The 16,584-nt window shown below is 41.4% G+C and overlaps 1 protein-coding gene across 2 annotated transcripts in view; it reads right to left on the reverse strand.

The window, feature by feature from the left end:
• enpp2 (ectonucleotide pyrophosphatase/phosphodiesterase 2) overlaps positions 1–16,584 on the reverse strand; it is a 40,440-nt gene that overhangs the window by 14,705 nt on the left and 9,151 nt on the right. For both annotated transcript variants that reach the window (XM_050047709.1, XM_050047708.1), the window contains exons 3-13: positions 15,686–15,841; positions 11,418–11,543; positions 9,427–9,487; positions 8,321–8,418; positions 8,036–8,115; positions 7,624–7,743; positions 6,824–6,879; positions 3,267–3,332; positions 775–847; positions 484–592; positions 226–351 (exon numbers count right to left, since the gene is read on the reverse strand). In XM_050047709.1, the coding sequence (XP_049903666.1) occupies positions 226–351; positions 484–592; positions 775–847; positions 3,267–3,332; positions 6,824–6,879; positions 7,624–7,743; positions 8,036–8,115; positions 8,321–8,418; positions 9,427–9,487; positions 11,418–11,543; positions 15,686–15,841 (1,071 nt within the window). The remainder of the gene's footprint in view (positions 1–225; positions 352–483; positions 593–774; positions 848–3,266; positions 3,333–6,823; positions 6,880–7,623; positions 7,744–8,035; positions 8,116–8,320; positions 8,419–9,426; positions 9,488–11,417; positions 11,544–15,685; positions 15,842–16,584) is intronic.

The raw sequence follows: 16,584 nt of genomic DNA on the forward strand, positions 1-16,584 counted from the left end.
GGGGATGTTTTAGCCAAGTTTGAAGAAATTCCCTTAAGGCATTCTTGAAATATCACGTTCAAAAGAATGGGGCCGATGTACGGATGGGCATACAGACGAAAGGACGGACAACCTGAAAACATAATGCCTCCAGCTATGTCTAACGTTGGCACAGAGGCATTCAAAAAGGAGAGGGAATATCTCAGCAAAAATGTAGTATTATGAACTTTTCTCTTGGACTCTTACATTTAGGGTTGTTAGGGTGTCTTGAGCGTATTCTGCCTAGAGACCCAGGGATGAGGATGATGTCATCAACGTTGTTTAGGTAGTGACTAAGAAACTCGGTGCGTTCACAACTGGCCTCTTCCATTCCTGAAAACACACAGGAAAACAGGTAGTGTGTGATTGGCTGGTGAAACCAATTATGATGTGAACTGGCAATGCAGTGCAGTGTGTTTGTGTTAGTATGTGTGTGTGTGTGTGTGTGTGTGTGTGTGTCTGTACCATGATCCCCCACCAGGATGATGTTGACACAACGGTGCAGTTTCATCTGTTTGAGTCCATCCATCAGTTGGCCAACGATTCTGTCGATCACCCTCAGAGGGTTGTTCAACTGAAACACACAAAGGGAGTCAAAACATACTGTGTGTGTTTGTGTTTTGATGATACACACAGAGAGGAACTGTATGAATGTATATGTTTATCCTTGTGTCTGGTTTGTGAGCTTTACCATGTGTTTGTCTTTCCATACAAAACCACACATCCCAAACACAGACGCAGTTCCGCTGTACTCACTTCTGCGCTCATGGGCCCCATCTTGTGTCCATATGTGTCTGGCTGCTCAGAGTGCATGGCGTAAACATATGGCCTGAAACAAGATGAGACAAGTCAGACTGGAGATAGTAGATGTAGTGATGGCATTAATCAATAATAATAATAACACCTTTTCTAAATCATGCTTTATGGTGTATTATTTGCAGTAGTGTAACTAAGTACATTCACTCAAGTACTGCACTTAGGCACTTGAATATTTCCATTTTATGCTATTTTTCCCAATACATTTTTCACTGCTTTGTTTACTATACTTTTCAGATGAAATGTTACATTAAAACAACGTGAAAAATAAATAAATAATACAATTAAAGATTGCCACTGTTGGAGGATCAAAGAGGTCAAATTATCTAATATTTCACAAAATTCAAAGATTAGAGAGAATATAAATAGATTATATACATCTATGTATCGGAACTTAGTTTTTTCTTCTTCCCTCTTAATCATCCCATGACCTCTAGGATTTATCTGGTGACACCCAGGAGGGGCCCAACTCCTAGGTTGGGAACTACTGTACCACTCTAGCTAACTGTATATGAAGTACTTAAAACCAGCTCTGACTCAAACAGCTACAACAGTAACACGAAAGCAAGTACTTTTACTTTGATAACATAAGAACATTTTGCTGATAATACTTCTGTACTTTACTTGATTAGGAATTTAAATGCAGGGTATTTTATGATTGTATTGCTACAATCTGAATACTTCCTCCATTAATTCTCATTTGTCAAATAAATTAACAGTATGAAAGCATCAGTAAAATGTGTGGGTGAACAGAAGATGGTGAAGAGATACATGTAAAAAAGCCACTTAAGAGAAGACCTACAGGTCCATTCAGGGTGTAGAGGTTTCAGAGGGTGTACGGGGGTAGTGGAGGCCCCAAATGCAAGCCATTTACAGCTTTTCATGTGATAAGTAAAATCAAAAAAATAAATCTGAATCTGACAGGAATTCAGTGCAAGGATGCTGAATCAGGGGCAATATGGTTTCTTTTCTGGCACCACTTAAAGGCCTGGCTGCTGCATTATGCAATGGTGTGACACCGAGGCGATCACATCTGCCATGCTGCAGGCCACTGTTCAGGACCAACAGACAACAGAATCAGTTTTTTTGTTTGTTTGTTTTTTTAGTGAATCATCGATGCGTCTTCCAGCAGCTTTTTAGCCACCAAATGTGTTTTTTTTCTTAGCAACCTGTCCCTTTGTGTCAACAAGATTTTAAAGGTACTATTTGGGGCTTTTTTTGCCTTTATTTGATAGGACAGATTTAGCTTGAAAGGGGGAGAGAGAGAGAGAGTGGGGATGACATGCAGCAAAGGACCATGGGTTGGAATTGAACCCGCGGCCACTGTAGCAAGAACACAACCTTTGGACATGGGGTGCCTGCTCTACCAGGTGAGCTAGTGGGCATGAAACTGGGTATTTTAAGCCAAAACATGATCTTTTCTGACCATAACCAAGTGGTTTTTGTGCCTAAACATAACTACATGTTAACCAAAGCATTATTGAAATGTATTTGCTACATAATAATGTGCAAATGTAACATATCTGTGGATCATACAGGAACATACAATGGCAACATTTATTCTGGCAATTGGGTTGGGGTGGTACTGGCAGAAACAGCAATAGCACATGTAATAGTAACAGTGATAGCAGCAGCATTATGTTACTAGTAAAAGTAGTGGTGATGATTGGAGCAGTAATGGCAGCCGTAAGAGCAGTATAACAGCAGCAATAGTACTAGTACTAGCTAAAGACCTCTTAGTAGTAATAGTAGTTTAAAGTAGTAGCAGTGAAATTAGGCACAGTCACAGCAGCAGTTGTAATTGTTACAGCAGTGTAAGTAACAGTATAGCAGTAGTGATATTAGTAGTAGCAGCAGCAGTCAGCAGCCACACACAGTGGCTGAGTCTGATTTCTATCATTCGAGTTAAGTCATGTAATTACATGGCAAGCACAATCAGATGTACAGTAGCAGCGGAGCGCGGCAGGGTTAAACAAGGAGCTACTGATTGACTATTATCAGGAGGTAAACGGAGGCATGTTCAGCTACTGAACATGAGGTTTACAGAGTCAGTGACTCTCATTAGCTGTGATATCTGCATATCATTAGATGTAAGGAGTATGATTAGCTCTCTCATACTTAAACCATACATGTTTGTTTTGATTCAGATTTTGCTTTCAGTTTTTTAAGTTCAAATGCTGAATACCCTTTAGCTGAGGAATCTGTCATATTCAAGCTAGCTGGGTATGAATGCACTCATTAGCAACTTAACCTCGATGTATATTTTCACTCTGAGCATCCAGCTGTGGTCACAGATTACATTACAGAACTCCAAACACCTAATGGGATATGGTGAAACTGTGTTTCCCGCTCTTGCTGAGCTGTGGATGCAAGTGTTGACAAAGATGACAGACAAATGTGAGGCAGACAAAAAAAAGAAAAACTGATTTCACCTCTCTCCTTCAGGAAGGTGGAGCCACTGCAGCATGGTCAGTATCCGCCTCTCCAATGGGATAGCACTGGAACACAAACACACACACACACACACACACGCACACACACAAAGAAGGGTAACATTAGTCAAAGTCCACCTCTAGAGACATTTTAAAGTATGAACTATATATTTTTTTAAAAGCCATAAAAAGGGGCAGGAAGCAGATCTACTCTTTCTCATTTAGAAATTCTAGATCTGGCCTCCACCCCACCACCGTTGCTTGCAGTAGGTTAAGCTTTCACTTTCACCAGCACTGCTCTCGCTAGGTTGACCAATGAAAGTGCAGAGCGCATCAAGATAGCCAGTGTTAGTGAAACATCGGTGTGTTGCTTGTTATTCTCAGGCAAGCAACAGATGTCCTACCTCAAGAGAACGGTTGGTGTTAGACACCTGACATCAAAATCGACCTTTTGCGTCGGTATGAAACGCCACTGGGTAGCGTTACTTTGTAACACGGTCGGATGGCACCTGTCGCGGCAGTATGATACGCATCAGGTTGAAACTCTGACAGTGACAACATAATATAGGGAGGTGGAAAGTCTTTATAGGGTGGGTGGGAGGGGCAAATGATGGGTCCAATTAACCCTGAACTTTCACCCAGGAGCCCGGTGTTCGCTTCCAATGTAGCACCACACGCTTTTGTTGCCTAAACCTAACAATGTGCTTTTGTTGACATCCTGGCATTGATTGCACCGTCCAGGAACAAACTTTGCACACATACAAGTCAGTGTAGTCAAGATCAGACACTCTAGGGGACATAAACAGAAGAAAAATACATTTTTGAGTGAATGGGGAAAAACCATAGCTGCAAGTGACATACAAGCCAAGGACATAAACAATGAGTTCCAGTAATGGGCTCTGATTCTGGTGTCCTGCCACTTTCATGAACCATTAAACTCCAAACTGTTCCTTTAACTCTCAAAGAGCCTCATAAAGTTGAGGGTTGTAGAGAACGAATTTCAAGCCCTCTCACTGTTTAAAGTGTCTGTAAGTCAAAGGCTGCCTGTATGCTGCCTGTGTAGTGATGAGGCCACCAACCAAGCTGCTGGCTGTCATACAGTCCACAGCTGTCAACCATCAAGCCCAGTACTGAGGCCCTGAATGGGTCTTGATGTATGTGGCAGTGGGGGGCAGCATGGCGGAACAAGGAGGTGTGGTTGCACTGCATTAAAGCTTGACAGCAGGCTTCTCTCTCGTGTTTGCTCCCTCTCTGTGCTTTTGTCTATGTTCACACTTTTAAATTTTCCCTCCTCCTGTTGTCTGTTTTATACTCTCCCTTTCTTTTTTCTTCTCTCTTCTTGTGGTTTTGGGGGGCGACCTCCCAGAAAGCTCAACCCAACACAGACCCTCAACCAGTCAGCCAGTCATTCAACAATAATCACTGGTCCCCATTACCATGCCAATCCCACTGTGGTACTATATCATTTTAAAAAAAAAAACCTTTCTCAGCCACACAGAGATGTCAGCACAGACCTCCACTCTCACTCCCTGTCATATGCACACTCCTGACACTTTCGCCTGATTCTCTCTTTCTTCCTCGCACACCTCTGTCAGTGCCAAGTGCAAGAAAACACTGTAAACCACACTCTGGCCCCCATGGTTCTATAGAGTGGCACGTCTGCGACCCCGCTTCACAGAGGAATCCTGCACAGTGTAAACAGGCCCATTTGCACAAATTGCTGAAAAAACAGCCCTCTGCTGAGATCTGCCTCCCGCTCCATCAAAGCCTTCTCTGTGCTGATAAATGTGGGCTCCTTTGTGTTCCACAGGCTCTAGGTTTGGTGCAGCCGCCTGAGTAAGCAGCAGGAACATGAACGGGCATGTTCTGATGACTTCCTTTGAGAACTTTTGCCACCAAATGATTTACAGTCTCTAAATTATTAGTTGTAATACAATGCATCCGCAGTGGCCTTTAAGGCACATTAACACCAAACTCTGTTTATTTATTTTTTTAGTTCAGCTTGTTTGGACCAAGCTGCAACCTCCGGACTGCAAAATGAAGGCAAAGCAAAAGTGCCAAAAAACTGCAGTTCCCCTAATGGCCACTTGAGGCTGTCTCCAAGAGTGAGTCAATCCCCATAGATTCCAATGTGTAAATGACACAGCAGTAACAAACATGTTAACAGCCTGGAATAAAAACAGGTTTTGGTCTCTATAGCTAATTTCCTTGTTCATGACAACTGTACAGGGATGAGTTTTTAAATAACTCACTCTTTTACATTTCATTAAGGCTTTCAGTTATGCATAATTAAGGGTGTGGCTGCTTTGAATAACAGGAGGGTTGCTCTCTGTTGACAAGTCACTCCTACAGCAACAACATTGGTTGGCTAACCATAAAATAAACCCAGATTCACAGAGCATAACCCCCAATTTCCACATACTCCATCTGCGCCATTCACTATATAGCAGATACGCTCCCATTCTAGTGGATAGCTTCATTTCCGCACAGCGTCTCTGGAGCGTCCAAGAAGCGCCATGGCGCTACGCTTCGTCGGCGATACGCACTAGGTCTATTTTTCAGTGACTGCGCGTCCATAGCACGTGAAGCCACATTGCTCAGATCGCACCAAACCGGAAACGGAACGCACACAGCATCCAGTAAATTGCAATGCGAAGAAAATAACACAATGCACGGACTATGGATTGTAAACTCTCAATTTTTTAAAAATCACGTTACATCCTGTCGCACAAGTTGTCAATCAGTACAAGGGTCCGAGGAAAGATGAACGAGGAGAAACTCATAGTTGAAGTGGAAAACCATAGTATTTTGTATGACACCACAAATCCTTTCTACAAGGATACAAACCGAAAGGAGAAGACATCATGTGAAACTGCAGGAGTTTTGGGAGTGAATTGTGCTTTTTATCGCGTGATTTCGCAGTTCTCACGTGAGCTTGCGGCTCTGCTAAGTGGTACGGCGCTCCAGAAACGCATCCAGTAGGGTACGCGCCATTGGTCGCTCCAGATCCGCAGCGCTGCGCAACACGGCGCAGACAGAGTATGTGGAAATTGGGGGTAAGTATAGTCGTAGCTGTCGTTATTTCAGTGTGTTATCAGTTCATGATAGTTTACTTGTAACATTTTGGTCACCTATGAAATGCTTTTAACTTTTACGGTAAATTACGACCAACAGTGCATTCAGTATAGTAAACAAGCTGCATCTGACTCCCTCTGTGTTCTGTTTACAATCCCTGATTCATTTATTGGGCAACATGAACAAATATAAAAAATGATTCCAGAGCAGCTGAGACTCAAGAGAACAAACTATTGTACAATCGCTGCATCACCAGCTTTAAACTGTTTAGACTGAGAGGAGAGGCTGTCATTGCAAAGTGTCCAACCAGCTGTGATGCCCAAAATAGTAATAAAAGAAAACAAAACTACAAAAGTATTGAAAAGAAAAGGAAGACATTTACTGGCAGTTTGTGAGGCAGAGCACCAACAAACTGCAATTAAAGGCTGGCAGAAGTACTGAGGAAAATATTTTGCAACTGACAGCTGCAAATGTGGACTTACACAGGCCAGAAGAAGGTGGCAGCCTTCACTCCCTGTTTGAGCGCTGTGATCCAGATCTAGGAGAGAAACGAAAATTTTATCAGTCTGATAGATTACTCTGGACACAAACAAAAACATGAGCGCGACAGACCAAGTTCGTGGTGTGCAGTATTGTACGTGACAGTACACTGAGAGGGATATCCCTCTGTGTGTGGGCATATACGCTTTTTTCTGTTATTCTAGTTGGTATAAAACCATACAGTAGGTTGGTTTTTGTTTGCACTCATCAACCATTTTGAACGACACCGGTAAACCCTTGCTAGTTAGCAATGCATCCAGACTTGATGTTTTTTTGCTCAACTTGGAAAACAACAAATGAAATCCTGGCGCAGGTTTGTTCTTTGAGTAAAGCCACAAAAACAAACCCTGAGGAGTTCCAGACAACTTAATGTTAAAGCTTCGATTTTGTATGAACAAAAAGTGACCCCAACCCAGCTTTCATATTACCATCTGTTATTAATCACTGGATAATAAGGCCTATCAGACTGGGTTTGTTGGATCGGAGTCCTGCCAGTCATACTGTAGTTGGCTTCAAAAGAAAAGTCTTTCCTGCCTTTGTTGGCCACTCATCTGTGACCTGTCAGTGGAATTTGACACAGTAACTTTCAAAGCCATACACAAAAGTTATTTATCGTCAAAGCAGATAGAAAAGCAAAATAAAATCCTTGTCAGCTCAGTAATAAAAATATATAATCATAGTGTTGATGAGCTACAGATGGTTAAAAAGAAAGACTACAGCACAGAGAAGAGACAGTACTTACTGGCTGGCCTCCCCACCAGCGATGATTGAGTTTCTCTCGGCTTCTCAGGGTGAAGGTGGCATCAAATACTGGGTCATGCATGGAGTTGCCGACGATACCATGAGACTCTGGGTAGAGACCCTGCGAACAATCGAGACTATGCTTAGACCAAATATACAATCTTGTCTCAACCACTTGGCAAAAAGTACCTCTGAAATCTTAAGATTAAACATTGGCATACTTGCTCACTTATTCAGCTTTAGCTATACTCTGTTGGCCTCAGCTGTACTTTGCGCTTACTACTATTGTTAGCAGACCATTTCAAGCTACAGGTGAGGTTAACATCTGTAAACACTGGCAGCAAACTATTCATTACACGATGCAACTGACAACCTGATTATTGATGACAATGAGCCATACGGCCATGCCATACCGTAGCCAGTGAGTAGAGGTTGGGGAAGGTTTTTGAGGGGTAAACAGGCCTCATGTATGGAGCATGGGTTCCACATGTTCCTAAAAGAGAAAAAACAAAGCAAAGGAAACCCCTAGATTAGCACAGAGATGCCTATGAATAGTACCAAATCAGTTATTGATTGTTTATAAATGCTCATGGTTCTATAATTCACATCATCAACATAGTCTTCCCCCTCATTAAGGAGAGAGAACGGAGATCTTACAGCTTAAGCAAATATTTCTCATATTGCTATTCAGGTCTTACTCAGTTTCTCAATGTTGGGTATGACCTTGTTTCCTCTCTTCACATAAGAGGCTCTAAATCCATCCACTGACAGCATGATGAGGGGTGGGCGCACAAACCTGCACATACACATAGCAGAGGAAGAAAAAATTGTTGTTTTATTTTTTTTTAAAAATGCATGTTTGTATTTGTCTTTCTGCAGCTAATCTGACAAACTACTGGACTCATCAGCCTAACATTTTTTGTGCACATGTATGACTGTATGCTCAAGGACTTCCTGTGGTTGCAATGATTCACAGTTGTTGAAAAACCTATTTAATTGACTACTCTGTTTTATAAAATCACTGTCTCTTCACTCCTCTTAACTGGCTGACAGGGGCTGCAAGTGATCAGCAATTGCCTCAGTTTGGAATCTTGTTTCAGCTAGGGACAACCTGCGTGGCAGTCATGTTAGTGTTGGCATAGTCTGAGTGGGTGGAAGTTCGCTGCAAAGATCAGCCTCTCATTGGGCGGAACGAGCCACCCGCTGAAGTCCCGCCCTACCACCTCCGGTTGCAGTTTTCAACACGTCCTTTACTAACTTTTGCGGTGTTTGATCTTGCGGGGATGTAGCCATTTTTCTGCCATGGTTCGCGTCCTGTAGGCGATATTTTTGTGGGCGTGTTACACCACACCTGTTTCCCCCCGGCAATATTTTTGCAAGCGCACCGTTGCTGTGGCACCACCAAGAACGATTGTGATTGGTTGAAGGAAATACAAGCAGCTGGGGCGTTTTTTTCTCCAATCTTAAAGTGAGAGTCGGCCCAGCCAGACCTTAAGTGAGAGTCGGCCCAGCCAGACCTTTCTTTTCTTGAGAAAGGTCTGGTGAGCGAGACTAGTGTTGGCATTATCACTGTGAGACTGACATTGTCCATTAATATTTTATTATGTAGTCATTGATCCCACTCCTGTAATGCATACACGCTGGACACACAGCCTGCCATGCACTCTCCGTTTCCACCCACATGCCCCAAAACACACACTGGACAGCTAAACCTTTTGCTAGTTCAGATATGTGGCATAAAAACAATCTTTATTAACACTGATTGATCCCTTCACAGCCCTTTACTAATCAGATGTAAACGTACCCAGCAGGACATTCAGATGTCTTGATTTCCTCACACTCATCCTGCAGCCATGAGGTGTCCCCTGAAAGAACATGATCAGAGGGGGGATTGAGAGAGATAAAATGATGTATGAACAACACAAACCGGTGAATAGCTGGTTTGGAACAGTGAGAATAAGGGTGTTTACATGCATTTAAGTAATCAGGTCACTATAAATCTGCATATTCACATAGCATATTAGCAGTGATCAGACTGCTTCCATTGATTTTAAAGCACTGGCTTGGTTATTTTAACTGTGCTGACAGAAGACGCAGCATCCTCACCAAGGGATGCATGATAATACCAGCATGTCATCAGTAATACCAATATCAGCTTTAAAATGAAATATTAGAATCAGCCAACATGTTTTTTCTTACTCTGCACAATGAATGAATATTACATACATTGAAAAGTATTGTATTTCATGTCTCCATCTGCTGGTGGGCCACCACAGTAAGAGTATGCATGTATAATATGATGTTAATTCCACTACAGAAAAAAAAAAAATCACTAAATCCAGATAGGGAAAAAGTGGATATATCAATATCAATATTGGTTATCAGCCAAATAAGTTGTTTTATATTTTAAATGTTTTATGGGTATTGGCAACAAATATCCACTATCATGCATCCGTAGTCCTGACTTTTTTATTGTTGTGTGTGTCTGAGCAGACCAACAGAGCCCAGCTCTTCCTTACAGCACAAATGTGTCTGAATTCCAAATTCTTTGAAATGCACGTACATAATTGTGAAGCTGATTAGAAACATGGTTGCACATTCCTTGGGAAAACCTAGCTGGAAAATGTTTCTCATTTACATGACGTTTAAGAAATCACCTTAAAAAACTAAAATATAAGAAATCACCTTATTGAAGGAAGCTGACCATAATTTGGATAATTAAAGGAACACTTCACCCCGCAAATGACTGTTTGTATATCAGTTACTCACCCTGTGTTATGTTGAATTCATGAAGGAAAATGGTTTTGCGCATGCCTTTGGTGAACAAAGAATCCAAAAAAAAGAGAAAATTCTTCACAAATTCAAGTAATAGGGGTCCACTTTTAATGACAGCAAAACTATATTAAAATATCCATCTATAAACTCTCACACGTGTGCAGTATAATCCAAGTCTAATTTATCCAGTCGTGTGCTCAGTACTTCCCAAACAGACAACCTTTTCTGACAGGGAACTGAAATTTAGATTATGTATGCTCTCTTCAAAGCCAGACTTCACTGACAAAAACAGTAATTTTACCTCGCTGAAAACAGGAGCTGCTGGTCTACAGCTGTCTCAATCTGTAGTTTGTTTGTGTCAGTGTGTTAGGCAGCGGTAGGCCAACAGCTCCCATTTTCAGTGAAGTCAAATAATCGTTTTTGCCAATGCAGTCTGACTGTTTGTAATTGGTTGCTATGATATAGTTTTGCAGGTGTTAAACGTGGACCCCTATGACTTTAATTCATCAAGGATTTTTGGGGGTTTTGGATTCTTCATTCATCAGAGACAAGCAAGAATAACAATGTATTCTTCACAAATTTGACGTTAAATGGAGCAAGTAACTGATACACAAATGGTCAGGTGGGGGGTGAAGTATTCCTTTAAATACATGTAAACACACTGATTATAAACATACTTGTTAATTGTAGCTTACAAGCCAAGGACTTTGTTCATATTTGCATTTCATTTTGAAAATGACCAAAGCATTCGACATCTAAAGTCACTGATGCTGACAGTTAGGTGTGAGTTTTTTGGATGTTTAAAGTATCAGCTTACTGGCTAATTTGCATTGGCTATCTAGACTACAAACTAAAGTTAGCAGTGTACTTTTTCTTCATGGACTTTCTGGTATACAAGCTTGCTTGGCTCGACAAGGTGCAAGATGAAAACTGAAAACCTGTAATCTACAGTGTCAGCCTTTCCATATAAGAACATTTCAACAAATATAGGACATATATAGGACATTAAAAGTTGCAAACCTTTACACAGTGTCTTGTAGTTGGTACAACAGTCTCCTCTGGCCAGACAGTCATCAGAGCAGTGGCAGGCATGTTGTTCATTTCGAGTCTCCCCACATCGATCTTTACTGCACTCATAACCCCCCTCTGTATATGGGAACATAGACTACTAAGTTAAAAGAAGTCGTTCACATAATAACCACCAGGGGATAAAGACAGTACACTCAAAACCTTGACATATACACAACTAATCTGATAGAGTAGTGCTGAAACCACAAGCACTGAGAAATGAAAGCTGATACAGTAATCATCCAGTGGTCTGGCTGCATACCATACAGCTGAGTACTCAGCAGTTTGGGACAAATGTTGCCAACATAGTATGTATTATGGCCAAATTCTCAAGATGAGAACACCAGATGAGAGTTGTAGCTTAAAGTTCAGTGGGTATATGCAAGTATATCACCACTTTCTGGCACAGGGAGGATTACAGTGGCAAGGCAGCGGTAAGCCAAAGACCACCAGGCTGAAGGAGAGGACATAAAATCAAACCACCAACACTGGAAGTAGCAGAGGGGAAATACATAACCAGGGAGACAAGTACAGCTTACACAACAAGTAGAAAACCTGTTCAGGCTTCCATGGCTCATTTTCAGCTCATATAACTAATTTGTACAGCTGGATAATCAGACTTAGAAATGATATCTCTGATATCTTGGCTTGAGAACAATAATTTCAACTCACCAGTGTGTAAGAAGTGTTTGTCAATTTAGACGGACTAGAACAAACTTTCCTTCACTGAACATTAATAAGCTCTGTTAGTATTTGTCTAGACAAAAAAGGGCAGACATACAAGTTCAGATCCAAAATAATCAGTGTCTGGCTAAATGGCTCTATAACATGGCAACATACTGCAAAGCACAGTTATGATCAACAATGAAGCAAGTTCATCATCAAAGCAAGCAGTAGTGAAGGAAAGTGTTAAAGCAATACCACACCGTTAACCTCCACTACCCAAAGTCCTGCAGTCAAAATGATACCTGGGTAAAAGTAACTGATTAACTTTAACTATTAGTATCAGTTTTATAGGGGTGTCCACATGGGGTGATATGCTGCTGTAGTATGTAGGCTAGCTGAAAACTATGTCAATATGAGAGTTTAGGAGCTTGCATATTGATATACAGGGTTTCCATGGTCATGGAACTTGGTACTTCTTATTATTCTTCTAACCCCTGCAGCGCTCAGGTGAGGTTGGGGCTTTATAAAAAGGTAGCGACTAGGTGCTAGACCTTAAGCAGCAGGCCTCCAAGAAACACAATGCCAAAAAAAGAAACACAAATACAAGGAGGCAAATGCCAAATGAGAGTGAATCTGGGTTTTTTTATTTTTACTTTCACTTAAGCTGGCAAGTGTGTTAACAAACAGTAACTGCCAATCCTGCATAGTATACCTTTAAAGTTATTAATTAGCTGATGTGCAATTGTATCAGGGTGGCTGGGGCCGCCCTGGCCACCCCTTGGCAACGCCACTGAATATCAAAAGTAAAAGTACTCAATACAGAAAACTAGTCCATACCCACTGAGTGTACAGTTGCCCACGTACAGTTCCACATGGTGTGTGTTTGGGATACAGGTCATAGGAAATTGCAGATTAAATAGTCAACTGAACCCATTAAGAAGAGCAATGTATTCAGACAGAGTTTTTGTGAATTTGATAGTACGATTGCTTTATTGAAAGTACAGTAGTACCATTGCCAATAGTGTGATAGTTAGTGGGCTAAAACTGTACATTAGTAGTTGAGGTAGCACATTGAAAGGCAGATAGTATATGTTGTATTGACTCAAAAGTGGGGCGCACTGGTAGTTCACATGAGAAACATAGATTGACCACGTCAGTGAGTTGAAAAACATGGGACAGACAGAATGACTGACTGACTGACTGACAGAATGACACACTGACAGTTTCCGTGATTATGTACAGCATACCATACCATGACTTAGTCATACCAAAAATTAAAAAAAAAAAAAACATTGGTCCACAGGGGGAGCCACAGCGATCAGTCACATTTTAGCCATTTTTAAGCATTTTTCTGTTGTCATAGCGCCACCCAGTTGCCAATTAGAGTTAAATTTCTCCAGTCACCTTGAGACATCCTGTTCTACATATCTACAAGTTTAGTAAAAATCTATATGGCGGTTAGGCCTAAATAAGAAATTAGCTCTCTAGCGCCCCCATTTTGTTTGATCGGGTCAATAATGGAGGGGTCCCCTCAGATTATGTGTGGTCTAGTCTCTATATACAGATTCTACATTCAGTGAATGTAGAGTCTGTAGGCAAACCCCGGAGATCTTGCCTCTGGAAGTAGAGTGGAAGAGCCCTGGTTTCCGGTTATAGGCTGTTTGTAGTCCGCGTGATATTGATCAATCACGTTTGAGCCGGCTGTAGTTGTTGCCAGGTTAAACCGTCCGTGTGGTGAACTAACGAGGCGGAACATAATTGCTGTCGCTGCAAACTCTGAATCCATCGCAATGGTTCAGCATATTAACTTACATATAAACAGAAGTCGGAAACGGAAATTCGCCTCCTCCGCCCAAATCAAACCGGAATGCCCCAGAGGCTGTATCGCCGGAAGTCAGGTGCCAAATACAGCCGATGGGTTCCGAGAACGTGTGTGGTCATATGCCTACAAAGTTGCATGGTGATCAGTGAAACCCTTGAGATGTTATACACCTTTATGTGATGAGCCACGCCCTCTGCAATATTCATTGCCTTATAGAAGCTCAGTTTTAGTNCATCCTCCCATGACCCTCTACCACTGTGCCAAATTTCACATGGATTGACCAAGTCAGTGAGGAGAAAAACGTGGAACAGACACACCCACACACACACACTCGCAGACAGAGTTTTCATCATTATACAGTAAGATGACCTGAAAATAAGGGTTTTATGATTATATGAATGGATTATTGCCACTGATGCAATTGTGTGTGTAAGTAGGATTTTACAGTTGGACTTGGTCGAATTGGAACTAATACATAATACACACAATGTTGGATAAGGTAAGCTATAGCACTGCAACCCATTTTACAATATAACTATAGCAGTAACTGCAGCTGTCAGATAAATGTAACAGAGTAAACAGATAATATTTCTGTCTGAACTGTAGTTAAGTGAAAGTGAAAAATACTCAAGTAAATTACATGTACCTCTTATTTATATAAGTACAGAACTTGAGTTTTGTTCTAACATACATGATATGTTATGTGAAACATATCTGTTGACAAGATGATTCTGAAATGTGGAATGATACTATAAATCAAGACCATCCTTTCACAGCAACACATCAGAGGCACGTTACACAGCTGACTTTCCATTTTGTTGGAAAAAAGTTCTTGTCCACCTGATGGATATTAAATGCCAGATGTTGAAGGATTTCCTCCAGCTTTATGATGTTAAATTCTAGGATTGTTTTATTCAGCCTCTCTGACCTGACCTGCATTATCAAGAGCAACCGTGAGTCCAGCCCAGTCACCAGAATAAAATGTTGGCATTGTAGTGGTAAAATCAATGATAAATGGACTTGCATATGTAGCACCTTTTTGTCTTCTCAAAGTGCTTTTACACTATATGTCACATTCACACGCACATTCATACACTGGTGGCTACCATACAAGGGGCCACCTGCCAAACAGTTTATACATTCTCACACACGTGAAGAAGCAGCCATCAAGAGCATTTTGAGGTCCAGTATGTCGCCCAAGGATACTGTGACATGTGGACTGGATGAGCTGGGAAACCGCCAATCTTACAACTAGTGGACGACCTGCTCTAAGTCCTGAGCCACAGCTGCCCGTACAGTTCATATGTATCATATTAACATTTCTAAGATTACGTGCATATTGGCTGAGTTTCTGAGACTGTTGCCAAGCAGCAGACAGCTGTAGACTGTTCGGAATATTATGAAATGCGCAATGCCAACATTTATTCTGGCGACTGGGTTTTTGAGTACCTTTTCCCTGATATTGAACACACTGCCAAGAATCTGGGACTCATTTTTGTTTTCCGTCATTTCCGGTATTCTCTACTTTAGGAATATCTCTCAAATTAAACAATGCAAGTCAGTTTAAGTCACAATAGCAGAACCCATGATAGCACTAAGCCAAAGTCTTTAGTTCTTAAGTCTAGTTTTATCAGCTACGTTTTGCTCTTGCAGTACTAAGACAGAGGGGATAAAAAGCTGCATAACAAGAAACAAACAAATGAGAGGACAGGCATAGAGGATGACTGAGTACCTGTCCTGAGGCAGAGCTGATCGAAGTCTGAGCAGCAGCCGTTGTAGGTCTTACACAGGTTGTCACAGCGACAGTTTGGTGGTTCCAACTCGACCAGCTCAAAACACCTGTTCTTGCAGGAGCCAGATGTTGGCACATACTGAGCTGCAGAGCGAGCTGTGGAAAGAAGCACAGATTCAATGAGTGTTCACTTTGATGTTATTTGGATTTCCTGCTGTGGGCTGTATTGTCTCCAAACACAGCTGGTACACATGTGAAAACTGAACACTGACATACAGAAATGATTCCCTGGCTGCATCAGTAGAGTTGCTAAAGTGGACCAAATAGATGTCAAAAATATTTTAAGGGTTTAAATATTATGTGTTTCTAGTCAAATGTAATTTGAGGCAACTCTTATCATATACAACCATCAGTGTTGTCAGGTATCTGAATGATAGTTAAAGGGACAGTTCACCCCAAAATCCAAAATGCATATTTTCCCTCTTAACTGTGTTGCTATCTATGAATTTAGATTGTTTTGGTGTGAGTTGTTGAATCTTGGAGATAACCGCAGTACAGATGTCTGCCGTCATTACAATATGATGGAACTAGATGGCACTCAGCTTGTGGTGCTCAAAGCGGCAAAAAAAAAAGAAATTTAAAAAAAACTCAACAGCAATGTCTCTTTCCAGAAATCATGACCCGGTTACTCAAGATAATCCACAGACCTTGTTGTGAGCTGTTTAATGTCGGAACTATTTTCCTTTACCGAATTACATCTGCAGAGAGGCTCATGCTTGTGACAGAGACAGAGATATAAACATCAATGGTGTCCTACTTGGCTGAGCTGTAATGTTAGCTAGCTCAGTGGTGCTAGGTGAGCTAGCAGTAGAAGCAGTGTTGGGCAAGCTACTTGAAAA

Source organism: Epinephelus moara, chromosome 6 (genome assembly GCF_006386435.1).
Source record: "Epinephelus moara isolate mb chromosome 6, YSFRI_EMoa_1.0, whole genome shotgun sequence".
In the NCBI taxonomy this organism is placed as follows: domain Eukaryota; kingdom Metazoa; phylum Chordata; class Actinopteri; order Perciformes; family Serranidae; genus Epinephelus; species Epinephelus moara.